At 40.7% G+C, this 17,635-nt stretch overlaps 1 protein-coding gene across 2 annotated transcripts; it reads left to right on the forward strand.

Moving 5' to 3' along the window:
* The first annotated feature begins 4,141 nt into the window (after window positions 1-4,141).
* On the forward strand, window positions 4,142-13,764 carry LOC123989453 (zinc finger protein 271-like). Of its 2 annotated transcripts, XM_046290478.1 has the most exons (5): window positions 4,142-4,345; window positions 4,884-4,994; window positions 5,028-5,241; window positions 5,615-5,710; window positions 11,683-13,764. In XM_046290478.1, exons 1-5 carry the CDS (start codon window positions 4,175-4,177, stop codon window positions 13,443-13,445), a joined length of 2,355 nt encoding a protein of 784 aa, XP_046146434.1. In that variant the 5' UTR covers window positions 4,142-4,174; the 3' UTR covers window positions 13,446-13,764. The 2 variants fall into 2 exon arrangements, with proteins under 2 accessions (XP_046146434.1, XP_046146433.1); XM_046290477.1 differs by having other exon boundaries at window positions 4,884-5,241.
* The last annotated feature ends 3,871 nt before the right edge of the window (window positions 13,765-17,635 follow it).

Here is a 17,635-nt window from a genome sequence, read left to right on the forward strand (position 1 = left end):
ATTCTGATAGGGAACTACACATGTGGAGTTGTGAAAACAGTGAGTTTTGATACTCTGCATACAATCAATCCTGTGGGCCATTTCCAAATGAGACGTTTGAAAGTGAACTAAGTTAGTAGGCTTTCTTATATGTATCTAAGCTACAGTATGTTATGTTAAAAGTTGAGAACAAGTCTTGTCTTGTTACAGTATTACAGGTCAGGGTGCAAATATATAAGATACAATATCACCATCTACTGTACTTTTGATAAACTGTCTCTGGAACATTAGATGGATGAAGAAAACAGAGAATTCTAATTATAAACTTCTTTGGGTTTGATGTATAAAGTTAGTCTTCCCTGTGACTTCACCATCAGTGTCAACGTTGCGCCAAGAGGGAATTGGTTTCTCCCATGGGAGACCTGAGTTCAGATCCAGCCCATGACATACAGGCCTACAATAACCTTTTTGTGTGATCACAAAAAATCGTATTCTGCAAAATATTTTACTTACATTAACTTCCTTTTTAGTATTTTTAGCTCACAACTTTTGCCAGGATGGTTCGCAAAGCATCCTGGGCAACCCTTTTGTTAGTCATTTGCTTGTTATTTAAATTGCCAAATGATACAGCCCAGTTGTGTCCTCCAATCTTGTTTGACATTTTTGGAAGATAATTGATCATATTTTGAGGGTAGATGAGAGAAGAGGAGAAGAGGGTAGATGAGAGAAGAGGAGAAGAGGGTAGATGAGGAGAAGAGGGTAGATGCAATTTTTGGGGTTCTAATTGGTGTTCAATTCACTTAACTGTGCTCTCGAAAGTCTACTTAACAAAATATGTGGGAATGTGTTGCACACTGTCTGCCTTTTTGATTCAGCACCACATACTGTACACGACAGTAATGTTTTCACATTCAAAATTAGTTTGTTCAGCATGGCTTGTAATTTATGCTGTCTAAGTTATTGGAAGTTTGAGGTTTCGACGTTAAATTGCCCGATTACATTTTGAGCAGCACATCAGTGATAGAACCTACTCCATTCTGGTTAAAAGCAGACAGTGACTTTAATTGCACTGGAAAGTGCCTCATTGTAATATTTAAAAGCTTTTATGTTTTTAATCTTTTCAGCTACCACCTTTTGCTCAGGTCCCTTAAAGGGCCTACTCACTGGACAAAAACTGATTAAATCAGCGTTGTTTCCACATAATTTCAACCAATTAAATCAATGTGATGAAGTTGAATGAAAGTGGAAAACTGATTGGATTTGCAAAAAGTAATCAACGTAAGGGCATTTTGTATTTTTTCCCCCCAACTTTTAACCTAAATCCAATGACATGGTGACATTCGTTGTTGATTTCATGTCTTAGTGGACAACTCAACCAAATGTAAATCAAAACTAGACATTGAACTGACATCTGTGCTCAGTGGGTAGAGAATGATGTCTATACATATTTTTGGTTACAGTCCTTCCATTTCAAATGATTTCTGGTAGCAATAACATTTTATCTTAAGGAAGGGTGCATTGGATCTCCTGTTATTTGCAACACTGCATTAATGGTTTTTGAGTAAGGATTCAATTCCTAGTGCATTCTCGTTTTTTACATTTTTGTCATTTATCAGACACTCTTATCCAGAGGAATTAGGGTTAAGTGCCTTGCTCAAGGGCACATTGACAGATTTTTCACATAGTTGGCTGGGGGATTGGAAAGAGCAACCTTTCACTTACAGGCCCAACACTCTTAACCACTAGGCTACCTGCCGCCCTAGTGTCTTCCTTTTTTATGATGGTAGAATTTAGACCATCTTGTCCTCAGTTATTGTAACATTTGAATTATCTGGGACTGATTCTGAAAATTGTTGCTTTATCAGAGAGAATATGTTTCATTCAATTGCCATGAAGCAATATATCCTCTATTGATTCAATGTTGATAGACATCAAAGTTAATTGATTTAGAATGTTGCATTTGTTTCATTTCAACATTTACTGATGACTTGACACTCCCATCCTCTGTCTGAGCTATGTTTGTTATTGACAGAATGAGCAAACCAATGTAATACTTTGTAGGTTAGCAGTAAAACCTTGAAATCAACCCTAGAATGAACAGGAAGCCAGTGTAGAGAGGCTAGCACTGGAGTAATATGATCAAATGTTTGGGTTCTACTCAAGATTCTAGCAGGCATGTTTAGCACTAACTGAAGTTTATTTTGTGCTTTATCCGGGCAACCGAAAGGTAGAGCATTGCAGTAGTCTAATCTAGAAGGGACAAACGCATGGATGAGCTTTTCTGCATCATTTCTGGACAATAGGTTTGGGATTTTTGCAATGTTACGAAGATAGAAGAAAGCTGTCCTTGAAATATTCTTAATACGTTCGTCAAAAAGAGAGATCAGGGTCCAGAGTTAACGCCAAGGTCCTTCACAGTTTTATTTGAGACGACTGTACAACCATCAAGATTAATTGTCAGATCCAACAGGAGATCACTTTGTTTCTTGGGACCTAGAACGAGAATCTCTGTTTTGTCCGAGTTGAAACACAGGCTTCCAGGGTGGGCAACATCTGCTAACCATGTGTATGTGACCAATCAAATTGGATTTGATTTGATTTAGCAGTGAAAGTTAACATTACGTTTCCACATGACATCACCAAGAGGTAGAATATATAGTAAAAACAATAGTGGTTCTAAAACCTTGAGGAACACCGAAACGTACAATTGATTTGTCAGAGGACAAACCATCCACAGAGACGAACTGATATCTTTCCGACAGATAAGATCTACACCAGGCAAGAACTTGTCCGTGTAGACCAATTAGGGTTTCCAATCTCTCCAAAAGAATGTTGTGTTCGATACCGAGGTAAAGTTGGTTTTATATTCAGACATTTGGACATTCAACAAACATTCGCCAAAAGTGGAATTTGTATTCAAAACAAAGGTTGTAAGAATATAGAATAAATCAAATAAATCATATCTAGTTTGATGGTTCTGTGACAAAATGTGAATTTGTTATTGATTTATACAGCTTTAAATTGCATTTTAAAGAGTTTATGTATTTCCATCAAATCAAAACTTGTTTTTTAAATTCAAAACAAAGGTTGTTAAAGCATGCTAAACATTTATAGAATAAATCATATCTAGTTTAATGTTTCTGTGACAAACGGTGAATTAGTTATTGATTTATACAACTTTAAATTGCATTTTAAAGATTTTATGTATTTCTATCAAATCAAAACTGGAATTGGTATTCAAAACAAAGGTTTTAAAAGTATGCTCGACAGTTATAGAATTAACCATATATATTTTCACGTTTCTGTGACAATCAATTAATTAGTTATTGATTTTTACATTTGTAAATGGATTTTGGCGAATGTCTGTTGAATGTTCGAATGTGTGAATATAAAACCAACTTTACCTTGGTGTAAAACATGGTGTCAAAAGCAGCACTAAGGTCTAGGAGCACGAGAAAAGATGCAGAGCCTTGGTCTGACGCAATTAAAATGTAATTTAACACCTCAGGAGTGCAGTCTCGTGAAGGTGCTTTGATGGGGTTTAAAACCAGACTGAAGCGTTTCGTATATATTATTTGTCTTCAGGAAGGTAGTGAGTTGCTGAGCAACAGCTTTTTTTTTGGAGAGGAATGGGTGATTTGATATAGGCCAATAGTTTTTTTAAATTTTCAGGGTCAAGTTTTAGGGTTTTCAATTGAGGCTTTATTACTGCCACTTTTAGTGAGTTTGGTACACATCTGGTGAATAGCGAGACGTTTATTATGTTCAACATAGGAGGGCCAAACACTGGAAGCAGCTCTTTCAGTAGTGTAGTTGGAATAGGGTCCAGTATGCACCTTGAAGGTTTAGAGTTGACATCAGTTAAAAAACCATTAAAACTTCCAAAAACAGTGTTGGTATTGTGTTATTGTTGTTGTTTTTCATAGGGGGTTATAATGAAAAGCATCACCAATATAGTTTTTAAAATGTAATAGTACATTCAAAAACTTTATTTAAAATTAACTTCGTTCTATCTTTGCTAATTTATTTCTATAATTAATTGTTTGCATTTTCAATAAATGTATGTTTAAGCAAGTTCAAAGTATAATTTTCGTTTTTTTTAATCCAGAAAATAATGTCAAGTAAAAGTCAGGAAAGAGTACTTTTATTTTGAAAATTAGGCGTACAGGAAGGAGCTGCCGATGCTAAGTGACAGATGGCTAGCTGTTATGTGAGTGAGTCTGAGGGCAAAATGGCTACAGCTTACAATATGTTTCAGTTAGAAACAACATCTATTATGGCCGTTGTCGTCGAGACGACAATGACAGAAATGGGCAAATTTTTGACCACCGTGCCAAACTCTTACGTTTGCAATCCGGAGAGAGAGGTGAGTACAGAGTTAAGCTAACTGCGTCAAATATGTTTTTAAAGTAACCCAGTTAGTTATACATCCGGAAAAATATCTGCCTCATTGTTATATCTGTGGCAACGTATAGTACTGTTAACGCGTAACGTTATCTAACTAGTTAAAGATACGTTGTCTAGTAGTTTATCCAACGTTGTGTAACCACTATGTGAATATTTGGTGTAACTATGGCTAAATTAGCCAGCTTCCTGCAATTTCCTTATCTACGGTAGTTGTTAGCTAGTTCGCTAACTGCTAGCGGTTAGCTAAGTGTGTGATTTAAAAAAAAGAAAAGTTAACTAGGCAGGTCAGTTAAGAACTAATTATTATTTATACAATGACTGTTCAGGGGCAGAACGACAGATTTGTAACTTGGCAGCTCGGGGATTCAATCCGGCAACCTTTCGGGTCTGCCGCGTCACATAATTTTCTTTGCAACGTAGCTGACTGCACAGACAGTTAACGTTAACTTAGTTAACTATTTAGGTAACATTTTTTTCTTCTCAATTTCTCTTCACAGCTGTGCACAATTATGAATCTGGTGACAGGGGAGGCTATTCGTAAAATTTGCCAACTATTCCTAGTGGTCTCCTCAAGTTTACAAAGTGAGAACGATAAACTGAAGACCAAGGTGGAGCAGATGGATGAAGATATGAAAACCAAGGTGGAGCAGATGGATGAAGATATGAAAACCAAGGTGGAGCAGATGGATGAAGTTCTGAAAACCAAGGTGGAGCAGATGGATGAAGATATGAAGGCATTGACTGAGAAGGCTGAAAATTATAGAGCATCACTGGCTAAAATGCAGGCACAAGCAGAACCAAAAGGACCCACGCATATTCTGCTCAATGGAATGATTTTTGCAATTCCACCAGTTGGTGAGTGTTATAGACCTAGCTAGCCAATAGTCATTATTTTTTAAATTCAACAACTTCTTATTTACAATGACAGCCTAGCGGATGTCATAAGGTGAATGCACCAATTTGTAAGTCGCTCTGGATAACTCAGGGGCAGAACAACATATATATTTTTTACGTTGGCAGCTCTGGGATTTGATCAAGCAACCTTTCGGTTACTGGCCCAACGCTCTAACCACTAGGCTACCTGCCTAGGCTTTAGCTAAAGCTTGTTATTGGTGTTCTTGGCCTACTGTTAATTTATTTTCAAATACATTTAGGCCTAAATCACTCAATTTTGTGGGAAGGGAAAGGTGAATGTGTGTTAAAGGTAATTATGCTTGTTATGTTTTAGGTTTCTCAATGTTCTCTGGAATGACAGCGGCTTCAACATTGCCAGGGAATGTCAGTCAAGCAAACGCTGTCACTAATGCGATGTCAGTCTGTGCAGGTAATCCTTTAAATTATGTTATTTTGAATAATTGTTAGCAAACCAAGGTCTTAATCACTAGGAACCAAACAGAAGCAAATGGGCCAAAACAGGGCATAGGCAGCCAGTGAGAGGTGTCACCACCAGTGAGTGAATGGTGTCGTCTGCGTAGATGTAGATCAGAGAATCACCAGCAGCAAGAGCCACATCATTGATGTATACAGAGAGAAGTCGGCTCGAGAATTTAACCCTGTGGCACCCCCATAGAGACTGCCAGAGGTCCAGACAGCAGGCCTTCCGATTTGACACACTGAACTCTATCAGAGAAGTAGTTGGTGAACCAGGCGGGGCAGTCATTTGAGAAACCAAGGCTGTTGAGTCTGCCGATAAGAATGTAGTGATTGACAGAGTCGAAAGCCTTGGCCAGGTTGATGAATACGGCTGCACAGTATTGTCTTTTATCGATGGCAGTTATGATATCGTTTAGGACCTTGAGCGTGAGGTGCACCCATGACCAGCTCGGAAACCAGATTGCATAGCGGTACGGTGGGATTCAAAATGGGCGGTGATCTGTTTGTTTACTTAGCTTTCGAAGGCAGGGTAGGATAGATATAGGTCTGTAAGAGTTTGGGTCTTGAGTGTCTCCCCCTTTGAAGAGGGGGGTGATGACCACGGGCAGCTTTCCGATCTCAGACGATATGAGAGGTTGAACAGGCTAGTAATAGGGGTTGCAACAATTGGGGCGGATAATTTTAGAAAGAGAGGGTCCAGATTGTCTAGCCCAGCTGATTTTTTTTTTTTGGGGGGGAGTGCACATTTTGCAGTGCTTCCAGAACATCCGCTATCTGGATTTGGGTGAAGGAGAAATGGGCGGTGGAGGGGTGCAGAGCTGTTGACCGGAGTAGGGGTTGCCAGGTAGAAAGCATGGCCAGTCGTAGATTTTTTTTATTTATTTATTTCACCTTTATTTAACCAGGTAGGTAAGTTGAGAACAAGTTCTCATTTATTGAAATTCTCAATTATCGTGGATTTATCGGTGGTGATAGTGTTTCCTAGCCTCAGTGCAGCGGGCAGCTGGGAAGACGTGCTCTTATTCTCCATGAAATTTAGTGTCCTAGAACTTTTTGTAGTTTGTGCTACAGGATGCAAATTTCTGTTTTAAGAAAGCTAGCCTTTGCTTTCCTAACTGCCTGTGTATATTGGTTCCTAAATTCCATGAAAAGTTGCATATCGCGGTGCCTATTCGATGCTAATGCAGTACGCCACAAGATGTTTTTGTGCTGGTCAAGGGCAATCAGGTCTGGAGTGAACCAAGTGCTATATCTGTTCCTGGTTCTACATTTTTTGAACGGGGCATTCTTATTTAAGATGGTGAGGAAAGCACTTTTATAGAATAACCAGGCATCCTCTACTGATGGAATGAGGTCAATATCCTTCCAGGATACCTGGGCCAGGTCGATTAGAAATGCCTGCTCAATTAAGTGTTTTAGGGAGCGTTTGACCTTGATGAGGGGTGGTTGTTTGACCGTGGACCTGTTACGGACGCAGGCAATGAGGCAGTGATCGCTGAAATCCTGGTTGAAGACACCAGAGGTGTATTTAGAGGGCAGGTTGGTCAGGATGATATCTATGAGGGTGCCTGTGTTTACGGATTTGGGGTTGTACCTGGTAGGTTCCATGATAATTTGGGTGAGATTGAGGGCATCTATCTTAGATTGTAGGACGGCCGGGGTGTTAAGCATATCCCAGTTTAGGTCACTTAACAGTACAACCTCTGAAGATAAATGGGGGGCAATTAACATTTACATTTAAGTCATTTAGCAGACGCTCTTATCCAGAGCGACTTACAAATTGGTGCATTCACCTTATGACATCCATTGGAACAGTCACTTTACAATAGTGCATCTAAATCTTTTAGGGGGGGGGGGTGAGAAGGATTACTTTATCCTATCCTAGGTATTCCTTAAAGAATTAATTCACATATGGTGTCCAGGGCACAGCTGGGGGCTGAGGGGGGTCTGTAACAAGCGGCAACAGTGAGAGACTTATTTCTGGAAAGGTGCATTTTTAAAGGTAGAAGGTCAAACTGTTTGGGCACAGACCTGGATGGGATGACAGAACTCTGCAGTCTGTCTCTGCAGTAGATTGCAACTCCACCCCCTTTGGCAGTTCTATCTTGGTGGAAAATGTTGTAGTTGGGGATGGAAATTTCAGAATTTTTGGTGGCCTTCCTTAGCCAGGATTCAGACACGGATAGGACATCAGGGTTGGCGGAGTGTGCTAAAGCAGTGGGGAAAAAAACAACTTATGGCGGAGGCTTCTGATGTTAGCATGCATGAAACCAAGGCTTTTAAGAAGTCGGCAAATGATAGCGCCTGGGGAATAGGAGTGGAACTGGGGGCTACAGGGCCTGGGTTAACCTCTACATCAACAGAGGAGGAGTAGGATAAGGGTATGGCTAAAGGCTATAAGAACTGGTCGTCTAGTGCGTTGGGGACAGAGAATAAAAGTAGCAGATTTCTAGGTGTAGTAGAATAGATTCAAGGCATAATGTACAGACAAGGGTATGGTAGGATGTGAGTACAGTGGAGGTAAACCGATACGTTGCCTCCAGAGACGAAACCTCTCTCATCGTCACGCATCAATTAACGTAGGTGAGGTCTCCGCATATGTGTGGGTTGGGCCGAAAGAACTAAGACATTTTGAGTGGGACTGAGGGCTCTACAGTGAAATAAAACCATAAAAACTAGCTACGGCAGCAGTAGACAAGGCATATTGACATTAGAGAGGGTCATAAAGCAATCACAGGTGTTGATCAGGAGAGCTGAGACAACAACGGGTAAATGGCGATGACTGGGCAGAGCGGGTCAGTTGGGAACATACAGGACCTGAGTTCGAGGCTTGGGCTGATGGGTAAACAAAATGAGGTATCGTATTATTGAAACAGTCCAGGGTGCATCAAATCAAAGTTTATTTGTCACATACACATGGTTAGCAGATGTTAATGCGAGTGTAACGAAATCCTTGTGCTTCCAGTTCCGACAATGCAGTAATAACCAACAAGTAATCTAACTAACAATTCCAAAACTACTGTCTTATACACAGTGTAAGGGGATAAAGAATATGTACATAAAGATATATGAATGAGTGATGGTACAGAGCAGCATAGGCAAGATACAGTAGATGGTATCGAGTGCAGTATATACATATGAGATGAGTATGTAAACAAAGTGGCATAGTTAAAGTGGCTAGTGATACATGTATTACATAAGGATGCAGTAGATGATATAAAGTACAGTATATACGTATGCATATGAGATGCATAATGTAGGGTATGTAAACATTATATTGGGTAGCATTGTTTAAAGTGGCTAGTGATATATTTTACATTTCCCATCAATTCCCATTATTAAAGTGGCTGGAGTTAAGTCAATGACAGTGTGTTGGCAGCAGCCACTCAATGTTAGTGGTGGCTGTTTAACAGTCTGATGGCCTTGAGATAGAAGCTGTTTTAAAGTGGCAGTCTCTCGATGTCCCAGCTATTGATGCACCTTGTTTAAAGTGGCTGACCATTTCCCGCCTTCTGGATGAATGAGCAGGGTTAGTGAACAGGCAGTGAAGCTCTCTCGGATGCACCTGGTTGTTGTCCTTGATGATCTTTAGTTATTTGGTCTGCCTGGGAGCAAGACATCCTGGTCCGTGACTATGCTGGTTTTCTTCTTGTAGTTTGTGATTGACTGTAGACCCTGCCACATACCTCGTGTCTGAGCTGTTGAATTGAGATTCTACTTTGTCTCTATACTGACGCTTAGCTTGTTTGATAGCCTTGCGGAGGGAATAGCTGCACTGTTTGTATTCGGTCATGTTACCAGTCACCTTGCCCTGATTAAAAGCAGTGGTTCGCGCTTTCAGTTTCATGCAGATGCTGCCATCAATCCACGGTTTCTGGTTAGGGAATGTTTTAATCATTGCTATGGGAACGACATCTTCAACGCACGTTCGAATGAACTTATTTAGTCTGCCTGGGAGCAAGACATCCTGAATCAGAATATTCCCTGTCAATGTTGTTATCTGACTCAGCTTGTTTAATAGCCTTACGGAAACATATCCCAGTCCACGTGATGGAAGCAGTCTCGGAGTGTGGAATCAGCAATAAAGGATCAGATCCAGGCCAACTGGCAAAGGAGGTATTGTAGCCCTAGAATTAGCTGGTATATGAGCCTAGCTCAAGGCTAGCTGGTGCTTGCTTCGGGACAGAGGTGTTAGCACTGTTTGTATTCGGTCATGTTACCAGTCACCTTGCCCTGATTAAAAGCAACAGTAGCCATTCGTTTGCAGCTAGCTAGCTGCGATGATCCGGAGTAATGATCCAGAGCGGCAGGAATCCGGTGATATGGTGGAGAGAGGCCGTCCAATATGCTCTGGGTTGTTATCGCGCTGTGTAGACTGGCAGGTGATTGTCCAAGCTAAGGCTGGCTGATTCCGGGGGCGAGGACCGCTAGCCGTGGCTAACAAAGACTAGCAGCTAGTTAGCTGGCTAGCTCCTGGTGGAAGTTCCAGTTATAAGGAATATAAAATAAACTGATCCGTACCACATTACATTGGGTGAGGCATGGAGACTTCATGGATGTGTGCCATGTGCCAAGTGTTGTCCACATACTTTTGTATGTATAGTTAGGCTCAGATATAGAGGATGGGAGTTTCAAGTCATCAGTAAATTTTGAAGTGAAACTCATGCAACATTCTAAATGAATTAACTTTGAAACCATGTCGTCTATCGAAATTGAATCAATAGAGGATATATTTCTGTTATAATCTCCACCCGGCACAGCCAGAAGAGGACTGGCCACCCCACATAGCCTGGTTCCTCTCTAGGTTTCTTCCTAGGTTTTGGCCTTTCTCGGGAATTTTTGCTAGCCACCGTGCTTCTACACCTGCATTGCTTGCAGTTATAACCATCACTCTGGTTGTAATTCCAGAGTAATTCCAAAATTTTCTAATGATCAATTAGCCTTTTTAAAATGATAAACTTGGATTAGCTAACACAACGTGTCATTGGAACACAGGAGTGATGGTTGCTGATAATGGACCTCTGTACGCCTATATAGATATTCCATTAAAAATCCACTGTTTCCAGCTACAATAGTCATTTACATTAATATCTACACTGTATTTCTGATCAATTTGATGTTATTTTAATGGACAAAAAGTGCATTTTTAAGTGACTCAAACTTTTGAATGTAGTGTATTTCGGTTCTGGGTGGGAAAGCCCCAGGTCCATTTCGGAAGGGGTCCAACTTTCTGTACCCATGAACACCTCTAATTGGGTAGTCATAAATTTAAGATTATAATAACTTTAAATTTGCAAAAATGTAACATTCTGAACAATGCTTTACTTTTTCTTTGCACACATTCTGAGAATTTGCCAAGCTGCTGAAATTGCGTGCTTCCTAACTTAATGATCCTCTGTGGCTATATCATGCTCTGTGGTTTATTATTTTGAATAATTTGATTTATTTCTGTAGACAGGAGTAATTTACATATTATGGGCAAATGTAATTAAATTGACTTAGCTTCTCCAGTTTAGCTAACCTATTGGACGCGCTGCCTATGGGGAAGGGACGACCTGAATGTTTGTTTTCACTTTCCTTTGCAAAACGTTTTGCTACAGTGTGCACTACTGATTATGGACCAGTTGTTTGAAAACAATTCACAGGCTTGTAAACGTATGTTTATTTTAATGCTAATGTAAAAAATAAAAAAAAGATTCAGACTGCCGTCCTGTCCAGCTGCTTTATTTGTACATAATCAAGATGCCTCATGCTACATAAACAAAGATCTATAGGCTCCGGCCTTTCTAGCTCGGTGAAGGCTACTTATTTTTAATTAATGAAATTAGTTTGTGTAATCCTCATTTGTAAAACCTGCTTAATTTATAGTTTTTGTGTGTGTGTATAAATGTGTATATATACTCATGATCCTTTTGTCTTTAGGTCCTGCAAAGGTTTGCAGCAAACCCACAGAGATGTCTTCATTGGAGAATGACTCCTCTCTGGGAGACACAGATGGACTGAATACAGACCCCTCACCAAGAGACACTGAATCCAACGTTGAGCACATGAGAGCTGCTCTGCCTGAGGGCAACGAGAGAGACGGCCATGAAAGCCAGAAACACAACAATACTACTAAACGGATGCGATCCAAAGAAACCAAATGCTTCAAGTGTGATGTTTGTGAGAAGACCTTCAGCCGGAAGAACCTACTGGTACAACACAAGCTAACTCACACAAGACCCTTCAAGTGTGATGTTTGTGAAAAGACCTTCAGCAGGAAGGGGTCACTGGAAGCTCACAAGCTAATTCACACACTGGTACATCAGATGCTAATTCACACAGAAGAAAGGCCATTCACTTGTGGTCAATGTGGCAAAACATTCAGAATGTCCAAGCAGCTCGAACATCACATGTTACGTCACAGAGAAAAAACATTCAGTTGCAAAGTTTGTGGAAATGTTTTGTCTACCAACAAAGATCTGAAACAACATCAGCTTGTTCATGCAGTGGAGAGGCCGTTCAAGTGCCTGACTTGTGACAAGGGTTTCACATCAAGGAAACTGCTTATCGAGCACGAGAGAATCCACACTGGTGAAAAACCATACACCTGTGCTGTGTGTGGAAAGAGTTACAGACAGCATGGTGGCCTAAATATTCATATGCGAACACATACAGGTGTACGTCCGCATTCATGTTCAGAGTGTGGTAAGGGTTTTATGACAAGCAGCAGCCTCAAAAACCACATGGTTGTTCATACAGGGGAGAAGGCATTTAAATGTGAGACATGTGGAGCTGCTTTCGGCCATAAAGCAAACCTTCAGAGACACCAAGTTCTTCACACAGGGGAGAGACCTTACAAATGTGAAGTGTGTGGGAAAAGCTACCTTCAGTCCACTGACCTAAAAGCTCACATGCATCGTCATGGGGCAACCAAACCATTTATGTGTGACCTATGTGGGAAGACTTTTATGTACAATTTTCAAATGAGACGACACAATCTAAAATGGCACACAGCTGAAGGAGAGAAGCAGAGGGAACGACAGAGAAGAGAGAGAACGAGAGAGAGAACCGCCAGGAGAGCGGGAACCTCAACAAAGCCATTCAGTTGTGACATATGTTTGAACGGCTTCAGCTCCATGCTAACTCTGAAAAACCATCAACGAAGTCACACGGGACAAAAGCAATACTCTTGTTCCATTTGCGGAAAGAACTTTGCCTATAAAAATACTTTGGATTATCACATGAGACTTCACAGTGGGGTGAAGCCCTACGCTTGTAAATACTGTGAAAAGAAATTTGTTCTTAAGCAAGCTCTAGAAGGACATGAGCGAACCCATACAGGTGAAAAGCCCTTCAAATGCAGTTATTGTGACAAGACTTTCTCAGTCAACACCAATCTCAAAAGGCATGAGCGAGTCCACACGGGAGAGAAGCCATTCAAATGTGACGTCTGCGGGAGAGGTTTCAGCCAAGCCAACAACGTCAAAGCCCACATGCAAGTCCACACTGGAGTTAGGCCTTATTATTGCAAGAGATGTGGAAAGGGCTTTTCTGACATAAGACACTACAAAAACCATAGCTGTAATGGTGTGGCAGCAACACGTGATCGGTCTCGTAAATCTTCAGACCGCTCTTTCAGAAATAAGAAAGGAGGTGAAGACAGCAGTGCTTGTCATAATGCTGCTGTGATGTCGACTCAGTGATAATCTCTATCATTCACAGTGGGGCAACTTCCTGCTTTCAGACATCAGGACCAATGGGGATGTATCTGTTGGGTTAAACGTTCTGGGATGGGTTTCTGGAAAGCCTCATAGGAAATGAATGTGTGCTTTAGGAAATGAGATGAGTGCCTGCTGTAAATGCTTGGAGATATTGCTGTAAGTCTTAGGGTCAATGTTCATGAGGCCAAATTCCTCATAAAGACATGACTGTTTATTTCTGACAGTGTACTGAATTGTTTAAGATTTTTCCTATTTTTAATTTTATTGTGTAAATCATTAAACAACTAATTAATATAAGTTATTCACATTTTGTCTGTCATTTTGTCTCCTTTGCCAAGATAATCCATAGGATATCTGTTTGAGCTATACATACTTTTTATTGCCACCAGAGACTCTGGGTTCGCGCCCAGGCTCTGTCGTAATCGGCCGTGACGGGGAGGTCTGTGGGGCGATTGGCCTAGCGTCGCCCGGGTTAGGAAGGAGTTGGCCGGTAGGGAAATCCTTGTCTCGTCACGCACCAGCGACTCCTGTAGCGGGCTGGGCGCAGTTTGCGCTAAACAAGGTTGCCAGGTACACATTGTTTCCTCCGACACATTGGTGCGGCTGGCTTCCGGGTTGGATGGCGCTGTGTTAAGAAGCAGTGCGGCTTGGGTTGGGTTGTGTATCGGAGGACGCATGACTTTCAACCTTCGTCTCCCGAGCCCGTATGGGAGTTGTAGCGATGAGACAAGATAGTAGCTACTAAACAATTGGATACCACGAAATTGGGGAGAAAAAGGGGTACACATTTTTTATAATTAAAAAATAAACGCAACATGTAAAGTGTACTAATTTCTCAAATTTTGGCCTGATTTTTTTTTTTTTTCCATCCCTTTTAGTTAACTCCTTTGCCATCCACCTGACAGCTGAGGCATGTCAATAAGCTGATTAAACAACATGCTCATTACATAGGTGCACCTTGTGTTGGAGACACCAAAAGGCCACTCTAAAATGTGCAATTTTGTCACACAGCTCAATGCTATAGTTTTCACAAGTTTTGAAGGAGTGTGCAATTGGTGTGCTGACTGCAGGAATGCCCACCAAAGCTGTTGCCAGAGAATGTAATGTTAATATCTGTACCATAAGCTGCCTCCAACTTTGTTTTGGAGAGTTTAAGTACATCCAACCGGAAACATTTATGGGTGATTATGCAACTTCGAAACTTTCAGAAATTAAAACTTATTCAAACACCATTTTACCAGTATTGCACTCTTCTTTGATTTGTCTAGAAACAATATCTGATAATGGCTGCAAGGTTTTCCTAATATGAATAATTCAACGCGATGCGTGAATGTATAAACTTGCCTTGGTGACAGCTGAAAACATTTATTTATCATGAAAAATAAGACATTTCCAGCCAACCGTTTTGAGAGATTATGATAACAACCATATGATTTCCATATCTAAAACAAATAAATGTATGTAATTATGCATAATATATTAATTTACCTCAAAATATGGGGTGTGGTGGAAATGACATCTATGTAAAAAATAAAAAAATAATGTATGAAAACAATATTTTATTGCAAACATTTTGAACAAAACACCGGAACAACATGAGAACATTGTGTTACAGATGCTACAAATAGAAATTCTATTTGCACATATATAGAGGGAAGAGTTCATTGAGAGCTACACGTTTTATTTAATGTATGATTTTATGCCCTGCTTTGTATGTACTGTATAGTGAGTTTCCAACTCTAAGGCTTAGAAAGAGGGCTAAGTTCCTCCCAGACCAAGGCATCCAGCTCCATGTACCTTTTGGTCACTGGATGGGGCTTGCACGATACCAGTGTAAACGTCCTGATCATACTCAACTACATACCACTTTCCATTCAATGCTTCACTTAGATCTTTAATGGGCTGGTAGGTGCTTTGAGATGAGTTGAATTTTCCATCTTGGTCTGCCTCAGTTTCTTCAACCAGAGTCACAGTCTGTGGGCTTAAATAGCTGCAGTGATGTGGAAAGGAACAGAAGCAACTGAGTAGCCGCCAAGTTATCTCCCCTGGACTGTCGGTGACGATCTGGAGACACAGGAAATTCAAAACGTTATGCACATTCGGAATATGTAATCATAACATAGTCTAGTGATACAAAGTGTAGTGATAATATGTTTGTATAACAAATGTGAAATTCGACATAAAATAACCCACAATTATTACCTGGTGTATCTTCATTGTCCCACTGATTGTCTCCAGGTGATCCGGTAGGAGGGCCTCGATGCTCTCTAGCTCCTCCTCTGAGATATATAAGAGCTTGATAGCTGACTGGTCTTTTGACAGTTCCTCAAATAGTTTTTGCATTTGGGAGGTCCTTGCCTTGTGCCACAATTTCATCCGCTCTTCGTTTCACAGCTGCTCCTACCCCATCTTTTCCATGTTTGGCTTCTAGGAAATTCCACGTAATTCTCTGGAGGCACATTTCAAAGGGAAGGGTGGAGAGATAGTAAAAATTATTTTTAGACCTATATTGGGTTGTAGGCCCATCACTCACCAAGTGTACAGCAGTAGCCGATGGGCAGAGCTCAAGAAAGTAGGCCAGTGTTTTTGAGAGATGGGCCCAGATAGCAGAGGGGTCATGCCGCATAGAAGAACTCAGTGAGCAAAGTGAAACTGTATCATTTGTGGTATATCCAACACAGGTGTGGAGGGTCACCTGCTTCTGAGAATCACCAAAGTGAACTGCCTGGATTTCACTGGTGTATGTACACAGGTAGTTCTCTGCAAAGTCAATATGCCCAATGATCTCCTCTTTCCCCAGATTCTCTTTTAATTCTCTCAGTTTGGAGTATTGGTGTCGAATGTCGTACACGTGTTTCTCCAACTTCATTTCAATCCTTTGGAGAGGTCCTCCAATAGAATCTGCAGTGTGCCACATATATTTTATTTTACTGTCAAATGTACAGTGAATTTCTCCATGTTTCCCTCTTTGTTTTTCTTCTCTCTCTTCAGCTTTGTTTTTCCTCTCAAACCACCATGTCTGCTCACCAGCATCACAGTCAGATGTTTTCATTTTGCTTGGCAAAGGGAGAACTGTGTACATGCACTATTTTTATCAGGTTCCCACAGCACAAAGACTCAACGTTCTCAACGTTGCTGCAGCTGATCGCTTTGTGATGCTGTAGTTTGTCCGCCATGAACAGGAGGTTGGCTTGGGTTTTGCAGAGACGTGTCCCTATCCTGGACTGTTGGCCTGACAACCCAAAAAGGACGTATTTTGCAGAAATCACAGTAGGACATTTTAATTTTCTTAAACTTCTTCTTAGCGCTTCTGCTTTTTCTTCTTGTTCCTCGTTAGTGTGTCCTTTTTCCCTGTTGTTGCTCTGCTGTCATCACGTTCATAGAATCGAATGATTTTCTCTTCTGTGGCAGTGCTAATTCTGTTACACTGATTTTTCCTTGAGTAATTGAAAACTTGATGGCCTGTTTTCATTTGCCTTCATTGCTTTTGCTGAAAATCCAAATTCTCTGTTTGCGGCTTTGACAAGGCCATACTTTCTCAGGATGTTGCCTCTGAGCATTTTTGAAGCCACTTGTTTGTCCTTGACATTGACATTTTTTTAAATACTTTTGTTTTAACTCTGCAATTATGGCATTTTGAAACAATAAAATCCTTCAAGATCTTCGGAGTTCCCTTCATTTGATGTTTTGTCTTTTTCTTTGTTGGAATCTTGTCTCTTCCTTTGTTCATCAGTCAATCATACCTTTTTTTGTATTTCTCAGCTTTCCGTAAAGCATTATCAAGTTTGACATATTGTCATACTAAGATCTCTGTATGCATTTGAGCGACCTCTTCCAACCCTTTTCCTTCCAGCAAGTATTCGACTTCTCATTCCTGTTGCAGATGATGAGGAAGGGGTATCAGGATGTGCATCAGGGGCAGTTAAGTTAGGGGCAGGTATGATGGCTGCAAGTCATCTGGTGACTGAGGTGTTGTGTTGCCTGATAAGTAGGTCTCCATTGCAAGTGTTCTCTTTAAAGTCTGTCTTCTATTCCGTTGGTTACATTTCCATCTCTTGTTTCTTTGTTTTCGCTTTGTAAGCTCAGAGATAGATTTCACTTCTCCCTTCTCTTTTTTCTTCCAGTATCTCTCCCTGTCTTTTTGCAGATGTTCCTGGTATCGTATAGGATCA

Source organism: Oncorhynchus gorbuscha, linkage group LG11, assembly GCF_021184085.1.
Source record: "Oncorhynchus gorbuscha isolate QuinsamMale2020 ecotype Even-year linkage group LG11, OgorEven_v1.0, whole genome shotgun sequence".
Classification (NCBI taxonomy): domain Eukaryota; kingdom Metazoa; phylum Chordata; class Actinopteri; order Salmoniformes; family Salmonidae; genus Oncorhynchus; species Oncorhynchus gorbuscha.

What these genes read in the sequence shown, in the direction of transcription:
- LOC123989453 (XM_046290477.1), top strand. Translation starts at nt 4,175, where the DNA reads ATGGCTAGCTGTTATGTGAGTGAGTCTGAGGGCAAAATGGCTACAGCT. An exon ending in TTTGCAATCCGGAGAGAGAG is followed by an intron (nt 4,346 to 4,883) that starts GTGAGTACAGAG and finishes TTCTCTTCACAG; the next exon opens with CTGTGCACAATTATGAATCT. An exon ending in TGCGATGTCAGTCTGTGCAG is followed by an intron (nt 5,711 to 11,682) that starts GTAATCCTTTAA and finishes TTTTGTCTTTAG; the next exon opens with GTCCTGCAAAGGTTTGCAGC.